We start from the raw sequence: 20,528 nt of genomic DNA on the forward strand, positions 1-20,528 counted from the left end.
CACCTGCAGGCGTATCAGCGTTTACAACTCCAGCAGCAGATGCTACAGGCTCAGCGTAATGTTTCCGGACCCATGAGACAACAGGAGCAGCAAGTAGGTCAAACCTGCTTATCTCTGTCCAGCTTTGTCTGTAAACTTGACTGTCTGTTTGGATTGCCTATAGCTACGAATGTCTGCCTTGGCTCAGCCATTGCCTTGGGTACCAATTATTTATTGCCAATCAAATCTTCCTGTGATCTCAGTTTTCTACACTTGCCAAGTGAAAAACAGACCTGTTGTGAATTAATCTGCTTTCTTCTGAATTGCCATCCTTTAAGCTGGCTGTGTGCATTGCTGTTGGCAGAATCAGCATTACGCTGACAGATATTTACCACATCTTCCTTGATATACATGTACGCTCAGCATCAAGTTAGCATGTTTATTGTTGTAGACAGTGAGTGTTAGACACCTTTTTTTTTGTCTCCTGGAGAAGTTAGAGATTGTACATGACTTATCGTGTTCAGCCCTATCTTCCCATGGACCTCAGACTAGGTTAGCAGATCCTACCCACAATAACTGATGTAGGTTATCACCCAATCTTCCCCCCTTTAAAACCAGATTCACATAAGCGTATTACCTGCACATTTTTGCATTTGTATTAGGCTGGGTTCACATTAGGTTCTGAAGTGGTATGCCGTGGTTTTCGGTCCGGCTCATTGAAATGAATGAGATAAGGGCCGGGTCCGGCTGGGATACGGGAGCGCCCCCCCGGATCCAGTTCCTGTATCTTTAAAATGGGGTGTGAATTCACCCTTACATGTGCAAGTCACAGCCTGACCTTGCTTCTGATGACCCAAACTGACAGCTATCACCAGGACTGCAGTCCTGGCGCAAGAATGTGCAGATGAATTGGCATAGAAAAAACATTCTCTTTCAACTTTTCTTAAAGGGGTTTTCCAGTCTAGTGATTTGTACTGTGCTGCAGTTTCCTGCACATCTGGTGTCCAGGGAAAAACTTAAAGCACACAGCACTACATATTCTTCAATGCCAAGAACTATGGGTCTCAGCAGTCTGACCAACAAAGATCAATATATCCGAGCTAGATGCCATCACTTTTTGTAGTTAGAAAATCTTTTAATGAATTGTCTCACTATTTACAACCCTATAAATATGAAAACAGTATGGGAAATGAAATGCAGTATTACTGGACAGCCAATCAGATAAATGTCAGTCCATGTAATATATTGACACACCTAGTCTGCTATAGATACAGCCATTGTTTGTCAGCAGTTCTCCACTCTGGCACATAGAGGGATATCCAAAGCAGGACATCCCTGATAGGGCACTCTCCTAAAAAAAAAAGATGCTAACAAAGATGCTGGTCTCTTGCTTTGCCGCAGGGTTAGCTGGCAGTGCTGTTGGTACACCAGCTTTCTCCAGGAGTCTTCTTCTCACCTGTTGCTGCATGAGGTTATCTTGAGTCAGTATCACATCTCATTTTCTTTATTTCAGGTTGCACGTACAATCAATAACATGCAGCAGCAGATACAGCAACATCAGCGCCAGCTTGCCCAGGCCCTGCTCATGAAGCAACAGCCTTCCCATCCTCATCCACCATTACATCCTTCTGCAGGCAAGTCAGCCCTGGACAGCTTTTCCCCCCATCCATCTGGTTCAAGCCTGACTGACCTGCACACCAAAGAGCAGCAGCCTTCTTCTAATACCTTTTCTCCGTACCCAATTGGTAGGTAGAAATATATTATTAATGTATAATTATTGTTTAAAGGTGTATTCAAGGATTTTTTTAAATTTTACTATGCTACAGGGGCTGTAAAGTTAGTGTAGTTCATAAAATAGTGTATGTACCTTTTGGTTGATGGTGGTCTTGCAATTCTTATGTGCACTTTGCCCCAATATTTATTTTTGGCGGCATACAAAATGAGTGTTGTCTCATGGTTTTCCCAGGTTGCAGTGTGGCCTGAGACTTTACATCACTAGTCAGGTGATTTAAATGAGCCTGTCTTTGCTTCAATGGGTGGAGCGACTGCTGGGTGGGAAGGAGATCTTTCTTCAGGGAATTGTAGTTTCAGCTGGAGGCACCCTGGTCAGAAAACACTGGTCTATTGTTTACAGCAAAGCATGGAAAGCAGCACACCTGTTTTTCAGTGGGTGGGGTGGCTGATGTTTGGGAGGGAGTAAAGTGACCTCACACTTGCAAACAAGGAATTTTGGGACCTGTAGTTGTAGGAAGTGAACTCTTAACAGGAACTAGCCATTTCACAAAAATAAATCAGCATCGTTATATTGGAATTACATCATAGCCATTTAGTCCCAAGACACGGATCCTTCCTAAGCATGTCCATTCCTGTCTGGCAGGTAAGTACTAAAATCACCTTATTGTGGATAACCACTTTAACTTATAGAACTAGATTCCTTTTGATTGTGTATCTTATAGCCCCTAGGAGTAAGGCTAAATGGTCTGACATAATGGACATTTTTTACCATGTTAAATTACAGTTGACATTTTATGTAGAGTCTGCTACTACAAATAGCTATATTTATTTATTATGGCTGCACCTTTGCTTTCTCCAAGCAAAACTATAAAAAAGAAAAAATTACATGTCTTTTTTTGCATGTTTTACCACCAATAAATATTTTTACTTTGCTTTGCAAAAGAATTTATTCCCCTAAGTTGAAGATCAGTCAGATTGGATGGAGACCATCTGTGAACAGCAATTGTCAAGTCTTGCTATAGATTTTCAATTGGATTTAGGTCTATGCTTTGACTGGGCCATTTTAGGACATTGACATGCTTTGATCTGAACCATTCCATTGTAGCTCTGGATGTAAATTGTTCAAAGTTTGGGATATTTTTTTTTATTTTTTTATAAAATAAGCCTGCTTTGTAGCCTGTTTGGTGATCTCCTTGGTCTTCATGCTGCTGTTTGTTCAGTAATGCTCTCTAAGGCTGGGTTCACATCACTTTTTTGCAACACAGTTCCCGTATCAGGTTTCCTCAAACGGATTCCTCAATACCAGACTAAACTGTATTAACACGTGTGTACAAATTTTAATCCGTATACGGTTGAAAACTGTATGCAGTTTGAAAAATTATGTCCGGTTGCATCTGTTTTGTAAGGAAAAAAACGCATACGTTTTAAACTTTTTCATTCCATTATGAATAAAGTTTCACTTGTTTGATTGAAATTCCAAGAAAAAAACTGTACAAAGTCGAAAACCGTATGGAACCGTACGCACATACGGTTCTGTATGGTTTCCATTGACTCCCATGTTAAAAATCAATTAATAAAACATATACGTTTCAATACGGTTTTTCACCCGGACCAAAAACTGTGGTAGGCTACGGTTTTGGTTACAGGAAAAAAAAAGACAAAACCATACAGAATGCAAAATGGACACAACCTGATGCATCTTTTGGCATATGGTTTTAAATATTGTTCCGTACGGTTATCAAATTTAAAACGTATACGGAAACTGTATTAACTAATCACGTGACAAAATGTGGTCAAAACTCTGTACCGTGCTTTGGAATATGTTGGTGTTATATGAATAAAGGAATTATTATAAAAGCATGCTGCCTAATGTGCAAACCTTCTTTTTCTTTGCAGTTCCTGGATTAAATCCCACCATGAATGTAAACAGTATGGACATGACTAGTGGTCTGTCAATGAAGGATACATCACAATCTCAATCTCGTCTGCCTCAATGGACTCACCCCAACTCAATGGAAAGCTTGGCAAACTCTTCTTCACCTCTTGACCCTAGCCCTGGAAAACCAAGTAAGACACAAGACATAAGATATATTCCGAATTTAGGGCAGCAGTGTTTTTACTATTTTAGTTGTATGTTCCAACATTAACTTTTTACAGATTAAGTGTTTCATTCCTTAAAGGGGTTTTCCAATTCCACATATGGATGGCAAGACCTTGCACCACCACTGAACGTCCAGATCTGCACTGTGAGTAGGGTGAGAATCAGTTGGCTCCATTCTCTGCCCAGTGGCCTTGCCTGGTCAGCTCAGCTCCCATTGCACTGAACAGTAACTGAGCTGCAGTAACCAGGCAATTGCCACTTTTCAGTATACAGAGCCAACTGTTTCTGTCCCTGCAGATTGTACTACAGCCTAATGATTGCAGCCACCCAGGCATTCATAATGCCCCTGGCTGATCTGACAATCCAATGGTACCCCATGATCAGATTACAGACATAAAAGAGGCTTCTAACTGCTAGATGCAACCGTTGCCATTGACAATAGTATCTAGGGGATTAAATAACCAACATTAGATAATAGGAATAACACTCGGGTCATAAAAGCTTATTTTTATTGGTATACATTAAAATAAAAGCACACACAAAATATTTAAGGTATACGGATAAATAACACAAATTTTTGGCAAACACAGCTGATCCTTGATGCTGGATCAGTTACTGACGATTATACTACACTGGCCCTACTAGTCCACAAGGACCCCCTCTCTACCTGTTACTGCAGGGAGGCCTTACTAGAGAATGCCAACCTGCAACCGGAACCTCCTACCTCTCCCTAATAATGGAGGGAAAGGAAGGCACCAGGTGCAGTAAAGTAAATAGCAAACCGTTAGTCATCTATTTGCTGGTTTGCATAGACCTCCACACGGTATTCGGTGAGTGTAGAAATAGTAAACACTTATATACACTCAGTACAGTGATCACATACAATGCTAGTCAAAATCAAGCAACATAAATCCAACCCGTTTCGTCGTGGCGCATTTCCAAGCGGCACAACTCTTCAGGGACTAGTGTGCAGAGGAGGCAAGATTGTAATAAATGAATACTCCTGTTGCTCATCTCACTGAACAATTAATTTGTCATGGTGTGACATAGGGAGGTATTGATAAATCAATGGTATGCTAAGATGAAGAGACCCAGGTCGGTATTATATAGATGGTAGTCTAGGAGGATTATTATTCCCAGTGGTAAGACTGCGTCAATGTATTTAATGGTCCTCTTAGTTTTAGGTTCAGAGTGACAATTAGATGTGTAGATAACATCAATGGTTTGACAGAGGTTAAAGGACATCTATAGTGCAAAATAACTTATCCCCTATCCGAAGGATAGGGGATAAGTTATAGATCGCGGGGGTCCGAGCGCTGGGGCCCCCCGCGATCTTCGGTACGGGGCCGCGGCAATATACAGGAAAGGGGGCGTTTCGTCCCTGCATGACGCGGCGGCCGACACGCCCCCTCCATGAATCCCATAGAGATACATGCAGGGGGAGTGTCTGCCGCGGCTTTCTGCTGGGGACGAAACTTCACTTTCGGCAGACTGCCGCGGCCCCATCCAGGAGATCCCGGGGGGCCCCAGCTCTAGGGAGCCCCCGCGATCTATAACTTATCCCCTATCCTTTGGATAGGGGATAAGTTATTTTGCGCTAGAGTACTCCTTTAATATAGGTAGGACTTAGCTTAGGGTAAGTATCAGGATAGGTGAACTTCAAGATGGGAACAATGAAGGATGAGACCCTACCAGGGAACTCTGATTAGAGCAGTACTAGAATAGATCAGGGTTTGCGGTGGCAATGTGGCCACATTGCCACCGCAAGCCCTGATCCATTCACAAACTGCGGGCATCCCGGCATCTCTATGGCTCATACACCATAATACTGGACGCCACCTATATAATACCCACCTGGGTCTCTTCATCTTAGCATACCATTGATTTATCAATACCTCCCTATGTCACACCATGACAAATTAATTGTTCAGTGAGATGAGCAACAGGCGTATTCATTTATTACAATAAAGTAAGTAGGGCCAGTGTAGTATAACCGTCAGTAACTGATCCAGCATCAAGGATCAGCTGTGTTTGCCAAAATTTGTGTTATTTATCCGTATACCTTTAAATATTTTGTGTGTGCTTTTATTTTAATGTATACCAATAAAAATAAGCTTTTATGACCCGAGTGTTCCTATTATAATTATAAGTCGACACACAGGTCCATACACATCAAATCTCTCCCCTATTAGTCAACATCAGATCTAGCTGTGATGCTGAAAGCTGACTGTGGATGTCAGCTGCTGGGTATGGAGTGGGCTCAGCTCTTGGCATGGGGAGACTCCTAAGCCTATCTAGTCAAGTTGTATAACTATGGCATGCATAGCAGTGTTTTAGTAATAATAGTACAGCAACAGGTTCTCTGTTTAAAGGGGTATTCCAGGCAAAAACTTTTTTTTATATATATCAACTGGCTCCGGAAAGTTAAACAGATTTGTAAATTACTTCTATTAAAAAAATCTTAATCCTTCCAATAGTTATTAGCTTCTGAAGTTTTCTGTCTAACTGCTCAATGATGATGTCACGATCCCCATTGGAGCTGCACAGCTCCTGGGAGGTGAGTCATCAGAAAGCAGTTAGACAGAAAACAGCAACTCAGCTTCAGAAGTTAATAACTATTGGAAGGATTAAGATTTTTTAATAGAAGTAATTTACAAATCTGTTTAACTTTCTGGAGCCAGTTGATATGTATAAAAAAAAGTTTTGGCCTGGAATACCCCTTTAAATCTCCTGGCAATTTTGTAGTCCAAGACTTACCCAAAACTAAATTGATCCGTATTAGGGTTTTCCTGAAGTTCCATAGACCTTCATGGGTCTTGAGGCAAATCCACATCCTGATCGGTTTAGTCTTTAATTAGTTTGGAGAAAAGACATTTTGGGGGCAATTTGATCACAATGTACAAGTATATAAATGGACAACACAGAGATCTTTCTGATGATCTTTTTATACCTAGGCCGGTAATCATGACCAGTAATCTTTGTCTAGAGAAAAGGTTTCACCATCACAGACAAGGATTCTTTACTGTGAGCAGTGAGACTACGGAACTCTCCGTGTATGATAAACAAGTTCAAGGGAGGGCCTGGATATTTTTCTTGAAAATACAATAAATAATAATAATAATATTAAGTACAGTATGTAATAAATTATGGATACTAGATTTATGCGGATAGAACATTGATTCAGTGATTTATTGTGAATGGAATCTGGAAGGAATTTTTCATCTGTCATAGGGCAATTGGCATCCGCCTCATGTTTTTTTTTTGTCTTCCTCTGGATCAACACAATAGGGTTTTAGGTTGAATTTGATGGACTATTGACTATTTATTAACCTTCTAAACTATGTGGACGTACCATCCCACCATGTCATACATTTAAGTCCGATGTCTGGAATTTTACTGTTGGCAAATATGGTTTGTTGTGTTAATCTCTTAAAATTTTTTTGTTTTTCTGATCAGGTAATCTGCCAGGGAACCTAAGTATTGGCCCTCCTGTGAAGCCATCCATAGAGGACTCCTACAGCCGATATGACCTTCTCCCAAACAATGAATCTCCAACAAGCCCCCCTGTTGCTGTTTCTGATAGCTGGTCACGTGCCAAATCTGAAAATGAGAAAATCTCAAATGGATCCAGTATTAACTGGCCTCCTGGTAAGTATCTGATATTAAAATTACAAGTTTAGAACAAGGTTTTGCATTTGAAAAGTAAATAAATGAAATCTCTATATGTAGAATTTCATCCTGGAGTGCCTTGGAAAGGTCTGCAAAATATTGATCCTGAGAATGATCCCGATGTGACCCCTGGAAGTGTCCCTACTGGACCCACCATTAACACCACAATCCAGGATGTAAACCGCTATCTGCTAAAGAGTGGAGGTATTAGAGTCTTTAATTTATCCTACATACACTGCTCAAAAAAATAAAGGGAACGCTAAGATAACACATCCTACATCTGAATGAATGAATGAATTAATATGAAATACTTTCGTCTTTACATAGTGGAATGTGCTGACAACAAAATCCCACAAAAAGTATCAATGGAAATCAAATTTATCAACCCATGAAGGTCTGAATATGGAGTCACACTCAAAGTAGAAAACCACACTACAGGCTGATCCAATGTAATGTCCTTAAAACAAGTCAAAATGAGGCTCAGTAGTGTGTGTGGCCTCCACGTGCCCATATGACCTGCCTACAACACCTGGGCATGCTCCTGATGAGGTGGCGCATGGTCTCCTGAGGGATGTCCTCCCAGACCTGGACTAAAGCATCCGCCAACTCGTGGAATGTCTGTGGTGCAACGTGGTGTTGGTGGATGGAGCAAGACATGATGTTCCAGATGTGCTCAATCAGATTCAGGTCTGGGGAACGGGTGGGCCAGTCCATAGCATCAATGCCTTCCTCTTGCAGGAACTGCTGACACACTCCAGCCACAGGAGGTCTAGCATTGCCTTGCATTAGGAGGAACCCAGGTCCAACCGCACCAGCATATGATCTCATAAGGGTTCTGAGGATCTCATCTCGATACCAAATGGTAAGTACATGGAGGGCTGTGCGGCCCCCCAAAGCAATGCCGCCAAACACCATTACTGACCCACTGCCAAACCGGTCATGCTGGAGGATGTTGCAGGCAGCAGAACATTTTCCACGGCGTCTCCAGACTCTGTCACATCTGTCATGTGTGCTCAGTGTTAACCTGCTTTCATCTGTGAAGAGCACAGGTTGCCAGTGGCGAATTTGCCAATCTTGGTATTCTCTGGCAAATGCCAAACGTCCTGCACGGTGTTGGGCTGTAAGCATAACCCCCACCTGTGGAACGTCGGGCCCTCATACCACCTTCATGGAGTCTGTTTCTGACCATTTGAGTGGACACATGCACATTTGTGGCCTGCTGGAGGTCATTCTGCAAGGCTCTGGCAGTGCTCCTCTTGCTCCTCCTTGCACAAAGCTTCTTCAGCAAACTTTCTTGCCACAGCTCACATTGGTGTGCCATCCTGGATGAGCTTAACTACCTGCAATATCATTTCAACCTGTTGTCTGTTGTCTGAAATTGATTGTCAATCAGTGTTGCTTCCTGAGTGGACAGTGTGATTTCACAGAAGTGTCATTGACTTGGAGTAACATTGTGTTGTTTAAGTCTAAGCGTTCCCTTTATTTTTTTGAGCAGCGTATATAACAATTTTTTTAAGTAGAATTCTGGATTTAGTGTCAAAAGTAAAAAAATGTTTATCTTCCCTTAGCAAAACTGTCTGATATAAAGTCCACCTGGTCATCAAGCCCCATCTCCCACAGTCAAGCATCCTTGTCTCATGAGTTGTGGAAAGTACCGAGAAACACTACAGCTCCAACAAGACCACCACCTGGACTGACTAATGCCAAGCCTTCCTCCGCCTGGGGCTCAAACCAGCTGGGCTGGACCAGCTCGTACTCAACAGGTATGTATATGTTTAGCTGCTTTGCTTTGCCATTCACCACACAATGATTCAACCTCACTACAAACTGGGACACCATTATAAATCATTATATTTTAAATACAATATAAAATAAATAAAATACAGATATAAAAGTGGTATCTTTGATCACAGGCTAGTGACTAAAGAATCACTGTCAGGTTTTGATCAGTAGAGGTTAAAACCCACACTAATCACAATAACAAGCAGGGAGAAACCCCCCCCCCCCCCCCCCCCCACATTCTTCACATTGCAGGAGATGGGCTCTATAGACTTTTTATTTATAAAACTAGTTTCCTGCAGTGAGGAGCTTTCAGGGAAAACAAGCACTTAACTGATAATTTTTTCTATTAACTTAAGCTATCAGTGGGGGAAACTAACACTTTAACATGAGAGACCTGGTCACATTTTCTATCATATACAATAAGGACATCAGCAATGAGGGGCCATGCTGCTGTGGCCTTACTATCTGTCTTAAAGATTCCTTTCCGGCTATAATGTCCCAGCTCTACTTATCATGATTTAGAATTACAGAAAGTAATGTTCAGGCTGTATCAAAGACTTGCATATTTACTGTTTCAGGTTCAACTTGGAGCGCAGACAGTTCAGGAAGATCAAGTAGCTGGCTGGTCCTGCGCAATCTTACACCACAGGTATTGAGATGCTACAAATAAAAGTGTGCCAGGCTGAAATCAAACTGGGGTTCCATTTAGGGATTGACCGATATCGTTTTTTTAGGGCAGATACCGATAATCGGTGGAGGTTAGGGCCGATAGCCGATAACTTATACCGATATTCCGGTATAAGTTATTGGCTATTTATCCCCCCTCGACACCGCTGCAGAGCATTGATTTAAAGCGGGCGCTTTAAATCAATGCATTGCGGTGGCTTTTGCGGTGCCATAGGCCGCCGCCGCCACCACCACCAGCTTCTCTCTCCCCTACCGGTCAGGGTGGTCCGGGTGGAGGATGAACCGGTCCGGGCGGTCCTTCTTCTCCGGGGGTCCTCTTCTCCACTCCGGGCAGGCTCCGGGCTAGAACGCTGCATAGACACCGCTGCGCAGTGACACCCGTGCGCAGCAACGCACCTGACGTCACGGCGTAGCGGCATCTATGCAGCGTACTAGGCCGGAGCCTGCCCGGAATGGAGAAGAGGACCCCCGGAGAAGGAGGACAGCCCGGACCGGTTCACCCTCCACCCGTAATGCCGCCAGACACTACAGGATGGATGGCCCGGACCACCCCCATTACGGGTAAGTTAAATTTTTTTTTATTGACTCGGAGGGTGGGGGAGGGGCCCAACCGGTATAGCGGTATGGGCAAAAATCCATACCGGTATACCGCCCAGCACTACGGGGGGCGGCGATGCGGTGGGGGGCAGGGCATTATCGGCAACGTAATTGCCGATACCGATAATGCCCAAAATCGTGATTATCTGCCGATAATATCAGCTATACCGATAATCGGTCGATTCCTAGTTCCATTTAAGATTGATATACATTGTGTATGTATTAGATGGGAAGAGAAGTAGAGGTATGCTAATAACAAACTAGCACTGAAGATGAGGGTTGCTGCCAGCCTTTACATTTTGTGTAATCATGATCATAGTAGTTCCCTTTCTGCTGAAATCCTTGTAACTGGTAGTTATTAAGTCCTTCTGTGTGCTGTCATCTGGTGGCATCATATACTCTGTAGAAACAATCTAATGAAGCATGCCACTATTTGTTCTCTCATGGATTCATAAGGAAGTTGAAAGCCCTTAGAACTTTTTTTTAAGAGGATAAAATCTTATGCTTAGAGTTAAATATATGGATATCACACAAAACCATAATGTAGCCACAATTAAGGCCTAAATCTGCAGCAATGGTATTATGTTCTTAAAGGGGTATTCCGGGCAAAAACATTTTATCCCCTATCCAAAGGATAGCAGATAAGATGTCTGATTGCAGGGGACCTGCCACTGGGAGCCCCCTCCATTCAGGTCTATGGGAGGGGGCTCCCATAGACATGAATGGAGGGGGCGTGGCGTGACTTTGCATCCCCAGTATGAAAACCCGGAGGTTTCCGAAACTGGAGACGCAGCTCCCGCATAGAATGCAGGAGCTGCAGGGAGATGCGGGGGGTCCTTTGGATAGGGGATAAAAAATTTTGCCCGGAATACCCCTTTAAATGTAGTATATGTACATGAGGAGTTAATTCATTAAATGAGTGTACTAGAAAGTTGGAGTAGCTCTCTCTACTTGTTTCGTAGTTTGTGAGAGCTTGTTAGATGGATCATGAGACCTGTCAACCATCTCATGTGTCTGGGGGCCTCCCAACTCCTCCTCCAACTGCAGATATCTGGGAAGAGAATGATCTGCTAGTTATATTTCAATGTGCTGATACTTATGTTTTAAGGGAGTTAAAGGGGTATTCTGGGGTTTACTAACTTTAAACTATCCTGCCCATTATGCTAAGTTATGTTAGTTCTTCATTAATTGGTGTATGGCTCTGCCGCAGATCTTCCATTTTTTTCTTGATTTTACAGTCCCCCGAAATTCAGCATTCCGTTGTGGTATTGATGACGCTGGTCTTGAGCCTATTCCGCGATGTGGCTCTAGACAGCAGCTGATGCCAGGGGTCTTGGCTTCTTCTTGTCTTTCCTGACAATCCAGCCTCCTGATGACTTGTGCAGTCCATCTGTACGTCCAGACATGCCGGCGGTCGCTACGTAGCGTCCCCGCATTCTGCAGATTGCTGAGATCATGTGACACTGGCTTGTCGGGAAGTACAGATTGACTGCACATGTCATCAGGGGGCTGGCTTGTCAGAAAAGAAAAAGCCAAGCCCCCCGGACCTCAGCTGTTGTCTCGAGCCACAAAGGATCGCGGAATAGGCTCGAAACAAATATCATTGATACCACAATGGAATGCTGAACCTGGGAACACCATATAAACAAGAAAAAGTGGACAGAGCTGTACACAAAGTAAGTGTAGAACGAACATAACTTTGCATAATAGACAGGATAGTTTAAAGTTAGAAAACCCTTGAATACCCCTTTAAAGGGGTTTTCCGGTATCTCTGTTTGTTAGCAAGCTGATCATCACAAAATGGTTCTCTCTTATGAAACAGATTGATGGTTCAACACTGAGGACACTGTGCCTGCAGCATGGCCCTCTAATAACATTCCATCTGAACCTTACTCAAGGCAATGCTGTGGTCAGGTACAGCTCAAAGGAGGAAGCTGCAAAAGCCCAGAAGTCCTTACACATGTAAGTTCCATTATAACTACTTATACACTTTGGGGGAGATTTATCAAAACCTGTACATAGGAAAAGTTTCTGAGTTGCCCATAGCAACCAATCAGATCGCTTCTTTAATTTTTCAGAGGCCTTTTCAAAAATGAAAGAAGTGATCTGGTTGGTTGCTATGGGCAACTCAGCAACTTTTCCTCTGGACAGGTTTTGATAAATCTCCCCCTTTGAGTTTATAGTACAGCTTATTATTATTTTTTCTCGCCAGAAGCCTCTTTTTCTAAACTTTTGTATTGAAGGACTTAGAGAGTTGCCCCAGATTTATGCTGCCCTATCTGAGATCTCATAAAATCCCTCTTGTGAGCTCAGTAGAAAGCTGCGATAGTCATGAGTTGCAGCATTCTGTCTCAACTCGTCACAGGCAGAACACTGCCAATCACTGCTGGTTGGGCCTGGGCAGCTGCTCATGAATATTGTGGACTAGTGAGCAAACACTCATTCAGTAGACTGTAGTGTTTGACGGGGAGTTAAAATTAAAACAGCATTTTATTTAGGGTCCCTGTCACCATGCTTATGCTGCCAATGAATAGGGCACAATACATCTGTTGACATGTTCCCTAAAACAGTCAATATTTATAGTTATCTCTTGTTAGGATTTCATGTGGCCTAGATAAATCATTGTATTTAGTTTTTTTCTTCTATTATTTTAGGTGTTTTAGTGTGCAACAATAGTATAGCCAAAAGGCTTCCCAGACCCATCTGGCCTGTTTGCGGCCGGTAAGATATGGTCGGGAAGCTAAAAAACAAAGAAGCCTTTAAGTTATGCAGTTTTTGTAATTCATACTGTCATTAATAAGAGTTGCTCAAATGGCGTAGACCTTTAACCCCTTAAGTACACTGCCAAATTATTATTATTTTTTTTGCATTTTTGTTTTTTTCCTCCTCGCCTTCTAAAAATCATAACTCATATTTTTATATGTGAGGACTTGTTTGCACGACCAATTGTCCTTTGTAATGACATCACTCATTTTACCATAAAATGTATGGCGCAAGCAAAAAAATATTATTTGTTTGTGGAAATTGAAAAGAAAACCGCAATTTTGCTAATTTTGGAAGATTTCGTTTTCACGCTGTACACTTTACAGTAAAAATGACATGTTCCCTTTATTTTGTGGGTCAATGCGATTAAATGATCCCCACATGGTTTTCTATTATTGTAATGCTTTAAAATAAATTTAAAAAAAATCATACTTTTACAAATCAGCATGTTTAAAATCACTCTATTTTGACCACCTAAACTCTCAAATTTTTTCATATATAGGGACTGTATGAGGGCTAATTTTTTGCACCTTGATCTGTAGTTTTTATCAGTTCAATTTGTGCATATATGTAACTTTTTAATCGCTTTTTATTCATTTCAAAAAAAATTTCATATAATGTGACAAAAAAGCTGCAATTTTGGCCTTTTTTTTTCCTTTACGCCATTTACCGTAGAGGATCATTAACATTATATTTTGATAGTTCGGACATTTACACACGCGAAGATACCAAATATGGTTATTTACAATATTTTTTAATGCTCTTTGGGGTAAAATGGGAAAAAGTGGCCATTTAAGTTTTAATTGGGGGAGGGGCTTAAAAAAATGTTTTTTTTTTTTTTTTTTTTTGTTTACTTTTTTTTGCTATTTTTTTTTTTACACTCTTTATGTCCCCATAGGAAACTATCTATAGCAATCCTTAGATTGCAGATACTGAACAGTGCTATGCATAGGCATAGCACATCTACTTCTCTGGTCTGCTTAATGTCAGACTAGAAAAGAAGACCCTGGGATGATGAAGCAGGTGAGGGGACCTCCTGCTGCAATTTTGGATGATTGGATGTCACCATTACCAGCAGGTCCTTGGCTGCTGATAGCAGCCGGGACCTGGCATGCATGATGCAAACACTGCTAATGTACAGGTTGTAAATTTATGTCCTGGTGCGTTAAGTACCAGGATGTACATTTATGTCCTGTGACGTTAACCCCTTAAGGATTCAGCCCATTTTCACCTTATGGACCAATCTTCGTTTTTGCACTTTAGTTTTGTCCTCCTCATCTATTAAAAATCATAACACGTTCAATTTTGCACCTACAGACCCATATAAGGGCTTGTTTTTTACGACACCAATTTTACTTTGTAATGACATTACTTATTTTATAACATAATCTGCGGCGAAACAAAAAAAATTATTTTTGGTGTGAAATGAAAAAAAAAGCCATTTTGCGGGCTTCCGTTTCTACGCAGTGCGTTTTTTGGTAAAAGTGACGCATTATCTTTATTCTGTAGGTCTATACGGTTACAGGTAGGTTTTATTTATTTTACTAAAATTGTCATCTTCTGACCCCTATAACTTTTTTTATTTTTCTGCGTATGGGGCTATATGAGGGGCTTAATTTTTGCGCCATGCTCTGTAGTTTTTAGCTTAGCTAACCTTATATTTTAATAGTTTGGACATTTACGCACGCGGCGGTACAGAGGAGTATTTTTTTTATTACATTATTTTATTAAAAAAAAAAATAGGAAAAGGGGGGTGATTTACATTTTTATTAGGGGGGGCTTATTCACATTTATTCTCAAATAATTTTTTTTTACCACTTTTTACTTTTTAATTTTGTAATTTTTTTAAAGCCCTTTATACCATGCAATCATTTGATTGCATACACTGTTCAACGCTATGCCACAGCATAGCATTGATCAGTGTTACCAGCGCTCTGTTGCTCTAGCCTGTTCCGCAGTCATGGAGCAGTAGATCGCCGATCAAACGACGAGGAGTCAGGTGAGGACCCTCCCGTCGTCCAGTGAGCAACTTTGATCGTGGCGTCTAAAGGTTTATTGCCGGGCAGTTAAGGGGTTAACCCGTTAAGGGGTTAAGCTACACTGTTTACGTAACTCTGAAAGACACTTAAATAATGTAGCTCATGCACAACTACTTTTAAAATCTTACGTAAATTGCACAAATCAAATGGTTTGGCTGTTTTCGACTGTGGCAATAGATGTATAGACATACATGTATCCTTAAACTGCAAAGTTAATGAACATTTCTAACTTAGTGAGTTTTTGCCACAGTGGTATGTCTTTATTATTATAAACCTGATAAATAATGAACTTCATTTGAACCTAAATTCCTGAAACTTTTTTTATGTGCAGGTGTGTCTTGAGCAACACTACTATTCTGGCAGAATTTGCTGGTGAAGAAGAAGTGAATCGTTTCTTGGCACAAGGGCAGTGCCTGCCCCCCACTTCCAGCTGGCAGTCTAACACTGGGAATAGTCAGCCTCGACTGGGTGGAGGTGGGGGCTCTCACAGTATGGTGCGCAATGATACCGCTCACTGGAATCCTCCATGTTTAAGTGGCAAGGGAAGCAATGACCTTCTTTGGGGCAGTGTCCCTCAGTACTCCAGCAGTTTGTGGGGCCCACCTGGATCAGACGATGCAAGGATTATTCGCAGTCCAACACCTCTCAACACTCTTCTACCAGGAGACTTGCTGAGTGGGGAATCAATTTGAAGAAATGTTGCACTTCAATGCTATGAATTTTATAAATCATCAGCACTAACTCAAAACTTCGAAACAAATAATATCCAGTCCTTTCCAGTCCAGGCTTGTGAAGACTAATCTTCTTCTCTCCATGCAGTATCTTCTCCTTCTCATCCTCCCTACTGCACCCTTGTGAACTGTTCAAAGAAACAGTATGGGGGCATGGGAGGGAAGGGGAAAGGAAGGGTTCAGGAGAAAGGGGGAGGATCTGTTTCTCTTAGTACAAGTGGTCAAGCAATTTTCTTAAGTTTTTAAGTGTTCAAAGAAGAATAAAAGATCAACGCTGCTTTTGCTGGGACTCGAAAGTAAGGGCACTTTTCATACCACAGGGCTGGAGAGGGTTGTTTTGAGGGCAGAGGGAATAGTAGGGTGGGATTTAAAAGCCTATTTTTAAAACAAGCCTTGGTCTCTTATGCACATCAGATGGGGCCCATCAGTCATAGGGGCAGAAGCAAGATCTGCATATTCTTGTTGTTCTGTATGAAGTTTATATTGGTACGGAAACAATGGAATGAAGGCTCTAGTTTTACATCCCTCTTGGATCTGCCTATGCACATAACCTTTATCCAGAGCCTTTGCTCCTGTTTTTTTTTTTTTTTTCTTTTTTCCCCCCACCTCTAAAACTTGTTCTAAAGCTTCATATCAGTCATAGATATACTTGAATCCAGCAGGTCTACTCCATATTTGCTTCTATTAGGGTTATGGGCCTCAGCTATACTGTTTGTATAAGTGTCTATGCACTTTCAAAGGGGCACGTCACATGGTTTCCAAGAGGTGACATACAATATAAATGTGTGCACAGGTTCCTTTTCTGAAATCCATCCCTCTTTTTTTTCTATATTACTGTTTGCTATTACAACCCACAGTTCTGTGCACAAAAAAAATCTATAAGCAGTTTTGGGGGTAAAGTTTTTATTGTCGTTTTTTTTTTTTTTTTCCTTTTGTGTTTCTTATATTGGGGTTAGTATTGCTTTTAGGTCAGTTTTGGAATAGATTTATTTTGAAGTTATATACTTTTATTTTCACCTTTTGACTTTGCACTGAAATTTTCAATGCCGCATCAAGACCTTGCGGTTAACCAATCTGGTTAAAAAACTTATATGTATGATCGTATATATGTATGTGTATACATATACACACACAAACATACACATATATTCTCTGAGTGTGGAAAGAGGGACAGAGTTAACACGTATCTATGTTTACTCAAGGACTTATTTTTCAAAAAAAAGAAAGAAAAAAAAATTGCAATCTCTGAAGAAAAAGTCACAAATGTTTGTCTACCTTTCCAATGATTCATCCTTGGGAGTAATGCATATTGATGGACATTTGCATCTATTTGGGGAATTTGCTTTGGCCCTTGGACTTGCAAACTGGAGCAGCCGCCATGAGCAGATCCCTAAAAGGAACACTGCAGAATGCAGGTTTTGAACTGCGTTTAAATGCAGAAGCCTCCCCTGGCTCTAACCTGTTTACAAAACTCTTTGTTTTATGTTATTCTGTGTTTTCTGCTTTTCTCCAAAAACAAGTACATAAAAAAAAAAAAAGTAAAAAAAAAAAAAAAAAAAAAAAGATAAAAATTGTAAAATCACTAAACAGGAAAAAAAATACTTCCATTGAATTTCAAAACTATATTTTCAAATAGCTATTCCTTTACATCTCGGGGAAAGTACCAGTGTTTTATTACAGAAAAAAAATAACGTTAGCCATTGCTGTGCAACATTTTTTGTTTCCCCTTTTTTATAATTTACATTTTTTGTCCTTTTTTTTTTTTCTTTGTTGGTGAACGAAAATCAGAAAAAAAAAAAAATCTTTTTGATCACTATCTTGCACATCGTGGATATCTTTCTCAGGAAAATGTGACATTTCCAGAGGAGTAGTACACCACAAAACCATTTCATTGTATTTTTAAGAAAAATTTAAAAAAATATTTACGAAAAAAATTAAATAGATGAAAAAGAAAATGCTAAAAAAAGAAAAACTACCCAGCTTCAAGCACTGAAAAAAAATTATAAGGGGGAAGAACTGAATACGTACAAGAGGAAGGCAAACAATCCCTGTTTGTAGCAGTTACATATTTACCAAATAATGGACTCAAAATGTTTCAAGAGTGCTTTATATGTTTAAAAAAAAATATTGCTTTATGTTGAATCAAAAACAATGAATTTCTTGGCTGTTTAAGTTAAAAACAAGAACAAGATTATTTTCCAGAGAGCTGATGGAAAGACCTTCTTTATTGCAAACAGGCTGTAATGTAAAGTAGGCCTAACCTTTCCTGTTTCAAGTTTTTTGGGGTCCACTTTGGTGTTATCAAAAGGGCAGGATGGACTGTGAGTGATAAGCTTTAAGTGGTTTTATGAATTGTATGATTTGGATCTCCACAATGGCTGGTGCCATCTCTATTTGCTAAAACAGCCCATGAATTGTTCTGCCTTATGGGCTGTTTCAACAGGGTTGGTGTTAAATGCCTTCAGTACCAGCTGGGTCTCCATCCCTTGGGGTACTGGAGTGTTTTATATAGGATCCTGATCTATGCACAAGCCAAGTTTGAGACAGAACTACCATTTTTTTTTTTTTGTGTGTGTGTGCTAGATTTTTAGTCCAAACTAATTTGTCCTGTGCAAATATTGAACATCCCTTGCTCAATCTTTTGGCAAAGCAGATGGGGGAAATGACTTTAGACAGTACAACCTGTGTATTGTAACCCCATTTTATGTTTGTTGAGGGTGGGGTTTTATTCAACAATAATATTGTATGTATTACTTCATAATGCTACCTCTGTCTGCCATATGCTGCCCCTAGATGGGCAGAAGAACAGACTGTGACATGGGAGGGTTCTTCCCCTCTCTTATCTTACTTCATGATTAGAATTAGTCTGTTACAGGCACTGGGACAATCCTTAAAATTGTGGCACTCCAAAATGGGTCATTGGTTTAGAATTTAGTTTTTTTTTTTTTTTGTTTGTTTGTTTTTTTGCTTCTTGACTTCTTGACGTGCATTATGTTGCTCTCCAGCACTTACTTGTGCTTTTTAATTTTAATATATAAATATATATATATATTTTTTTTTTATGTAGAAGACTAAGAAGGTTCAAAAGGTTTACAAACAAAGTGAACATAGTGTCTGACAAAGCTTCTTTCCATGAAGAATGTTTTATGTTTCACTCTTTTTTTGTTGGATGCAATATTTTCCCAAAGATTTAGAGAAAGAAAAACTGAAAAAAGTTTTACTGCCCTTTATGTCTATAGCTGCAAAAGGGTTATTAGTTAATACACAAGTTCTACTGTACTAGCAATGCAGGTTGTTGTAGGCACACAGCGAGAAAGTGCATGACGCTATTGATTGTGTACAAGCAAATGTTAACTGTTCCTTTTGTGTGACATGCATCAATCTGCAGTTTGTCTTTCCTCTGTATTTGTCTGCAGGAATTCTGTATAAAAAAAGTTTAATTTTTTTTTAACTGCTAACCACTTTTCTGCCAGTGTGACCAACATAGCGCACAACTAATGTATTATAATGTGCCCCTTACTGACAGAGAAGAGGTTGTAGAGCACTTTTTGTCATATGTTGTGGAGAGTACCTTAAAAAAAAAAAAAAAAAAAGAGAAAAACTAAATGCAAAAATGCCACTACACAGCAGTTCTCCCTTCAGAAGCGTACCACCGATGCCTGACACTCTCCACTTAAGATGTCCTCTGAGCATTCACAACACTCAACTTCTAATTGTCTGGGGGGAGAGATTTGTGTACAGAAAAAACAGGGCATTTGAACATTTCTTCCATGTGAAAAAAATTTGTATGATTATATAAAAGAATATACAGTATATAGTATTTGCAGGACACATTAATCTCTCCAAATATGTTACTGAATTTAAAACAAAAAAGTAAGTATCTGTGTCAGATTTTCTTTTTGGTGTCTTATAATGTCTGTAACTGAAATATAAGGACAAGAGGAAGTGTGTGGCTTAATTGTTTTTTTCTCTCTCTCTTAGAATGTGTTTGTTAAAGAATTGCACCAAAAGATGCTTTCAAAAATATTGAAGCTTCTTAAAAACGTAATAAACTGCAGTTTTGTTTGTTTTTTGTTTTTGTTTGGTTGTAATTGCCTTGTGTGTTATGTCCCCTTAAGGACCCAGGGCGTACAGGTACGCCCTGACATCCTGGGACTTAAGGACAGCAGGATTGCCCTGATTCAGGATTCCTGCTGTGGGGGTGTCCCTAACGGCACCCACTCCACCCCTATTCCAGAGGGCGAGAGCGGGTGTCGAGAGTCCTCACCTGGACCCGGGGCCCCCAATCCCTGGCTTTGGGGCAGGATCGGGGCCCCAGGAGCGGAGACAGCAGAGGCGTCAGGTAGGATCCGGCAGAGCTGCAGCAGGAGGAGGCCATGCTTCCTGCTGTTGCCTAGCAACAACTCCCAGCATGCACAAAAGGGCATGCTGGTAGTTGTTATTACG

At 40.7% G+C, this 20,528-nt stretch overlaps 1 protein-coding gene across 3 annotated transcripts in view; it reads left to right on the forward strand.

Annotated features, from left to right (window-relative positions):
* TNRC6C (trinucleotide repeat containing adaptor 6C) overlaps positions 1–20,149 on the forward strand; it is a 178,718-nt gene extending 158,569 nt beyond the window's left edge. For all 3 annotated transcript variants that reach the window (XM_056550082.1, XM_056550083.1, XM_056550085.1), the window contains 9 exons: positions 10–93; positions 1,493–1,724; positions 3,610–3,780; positions 7,271–7,462; positions 7,544–7,687; positions 9,052–9,246; positions 9,844–9,914; positions 12,372–12,511; positions 15,683–20,149. In XM_056550082.1, the coding sequence (XP_056406057.1) occupies positions 10–93; positions 1,493–1,724; positions 3,610–3,780; positions 7,271–7,462; positions 7,544–7,687; positions 9,052–9,246; positions 9,844–9,914; positions 12,372–12,511; positions 15,683–16,043 (1,590 nt within the window). In that variant the 3' untranslated portion in view covers positions 16,044–20,149. The remainder of the gene's footprint in view (positions 1–9; positions 94–1,492; positions 1,725–3,609; positions 3,781–7,270; positions 7,463–7,543; positions 7,688–9,051; positions 9,247–9,843; positions 9,915–12,371; positions 12,512–15,682) is intronic.
* Positions 20,150–20,528: the final 379 nt, after the last annotated feature.

The sequence above is a fragment of the Hyla sarda genome, chromosome 13 (assembly GCF_029499605.1).
Source record: "Hyla sarda isolate aHylSar1 chromosome 13, aHylSar1.hap1, whole genome shotgun sequence".
In the NCBI taxonomy this organism is placed as follows: domain Eukaryota; kingdom Metazoa; phylum Chordata; class Amphibia; order Anura; family Hylidae; genus Hyla; species Hyla sarda.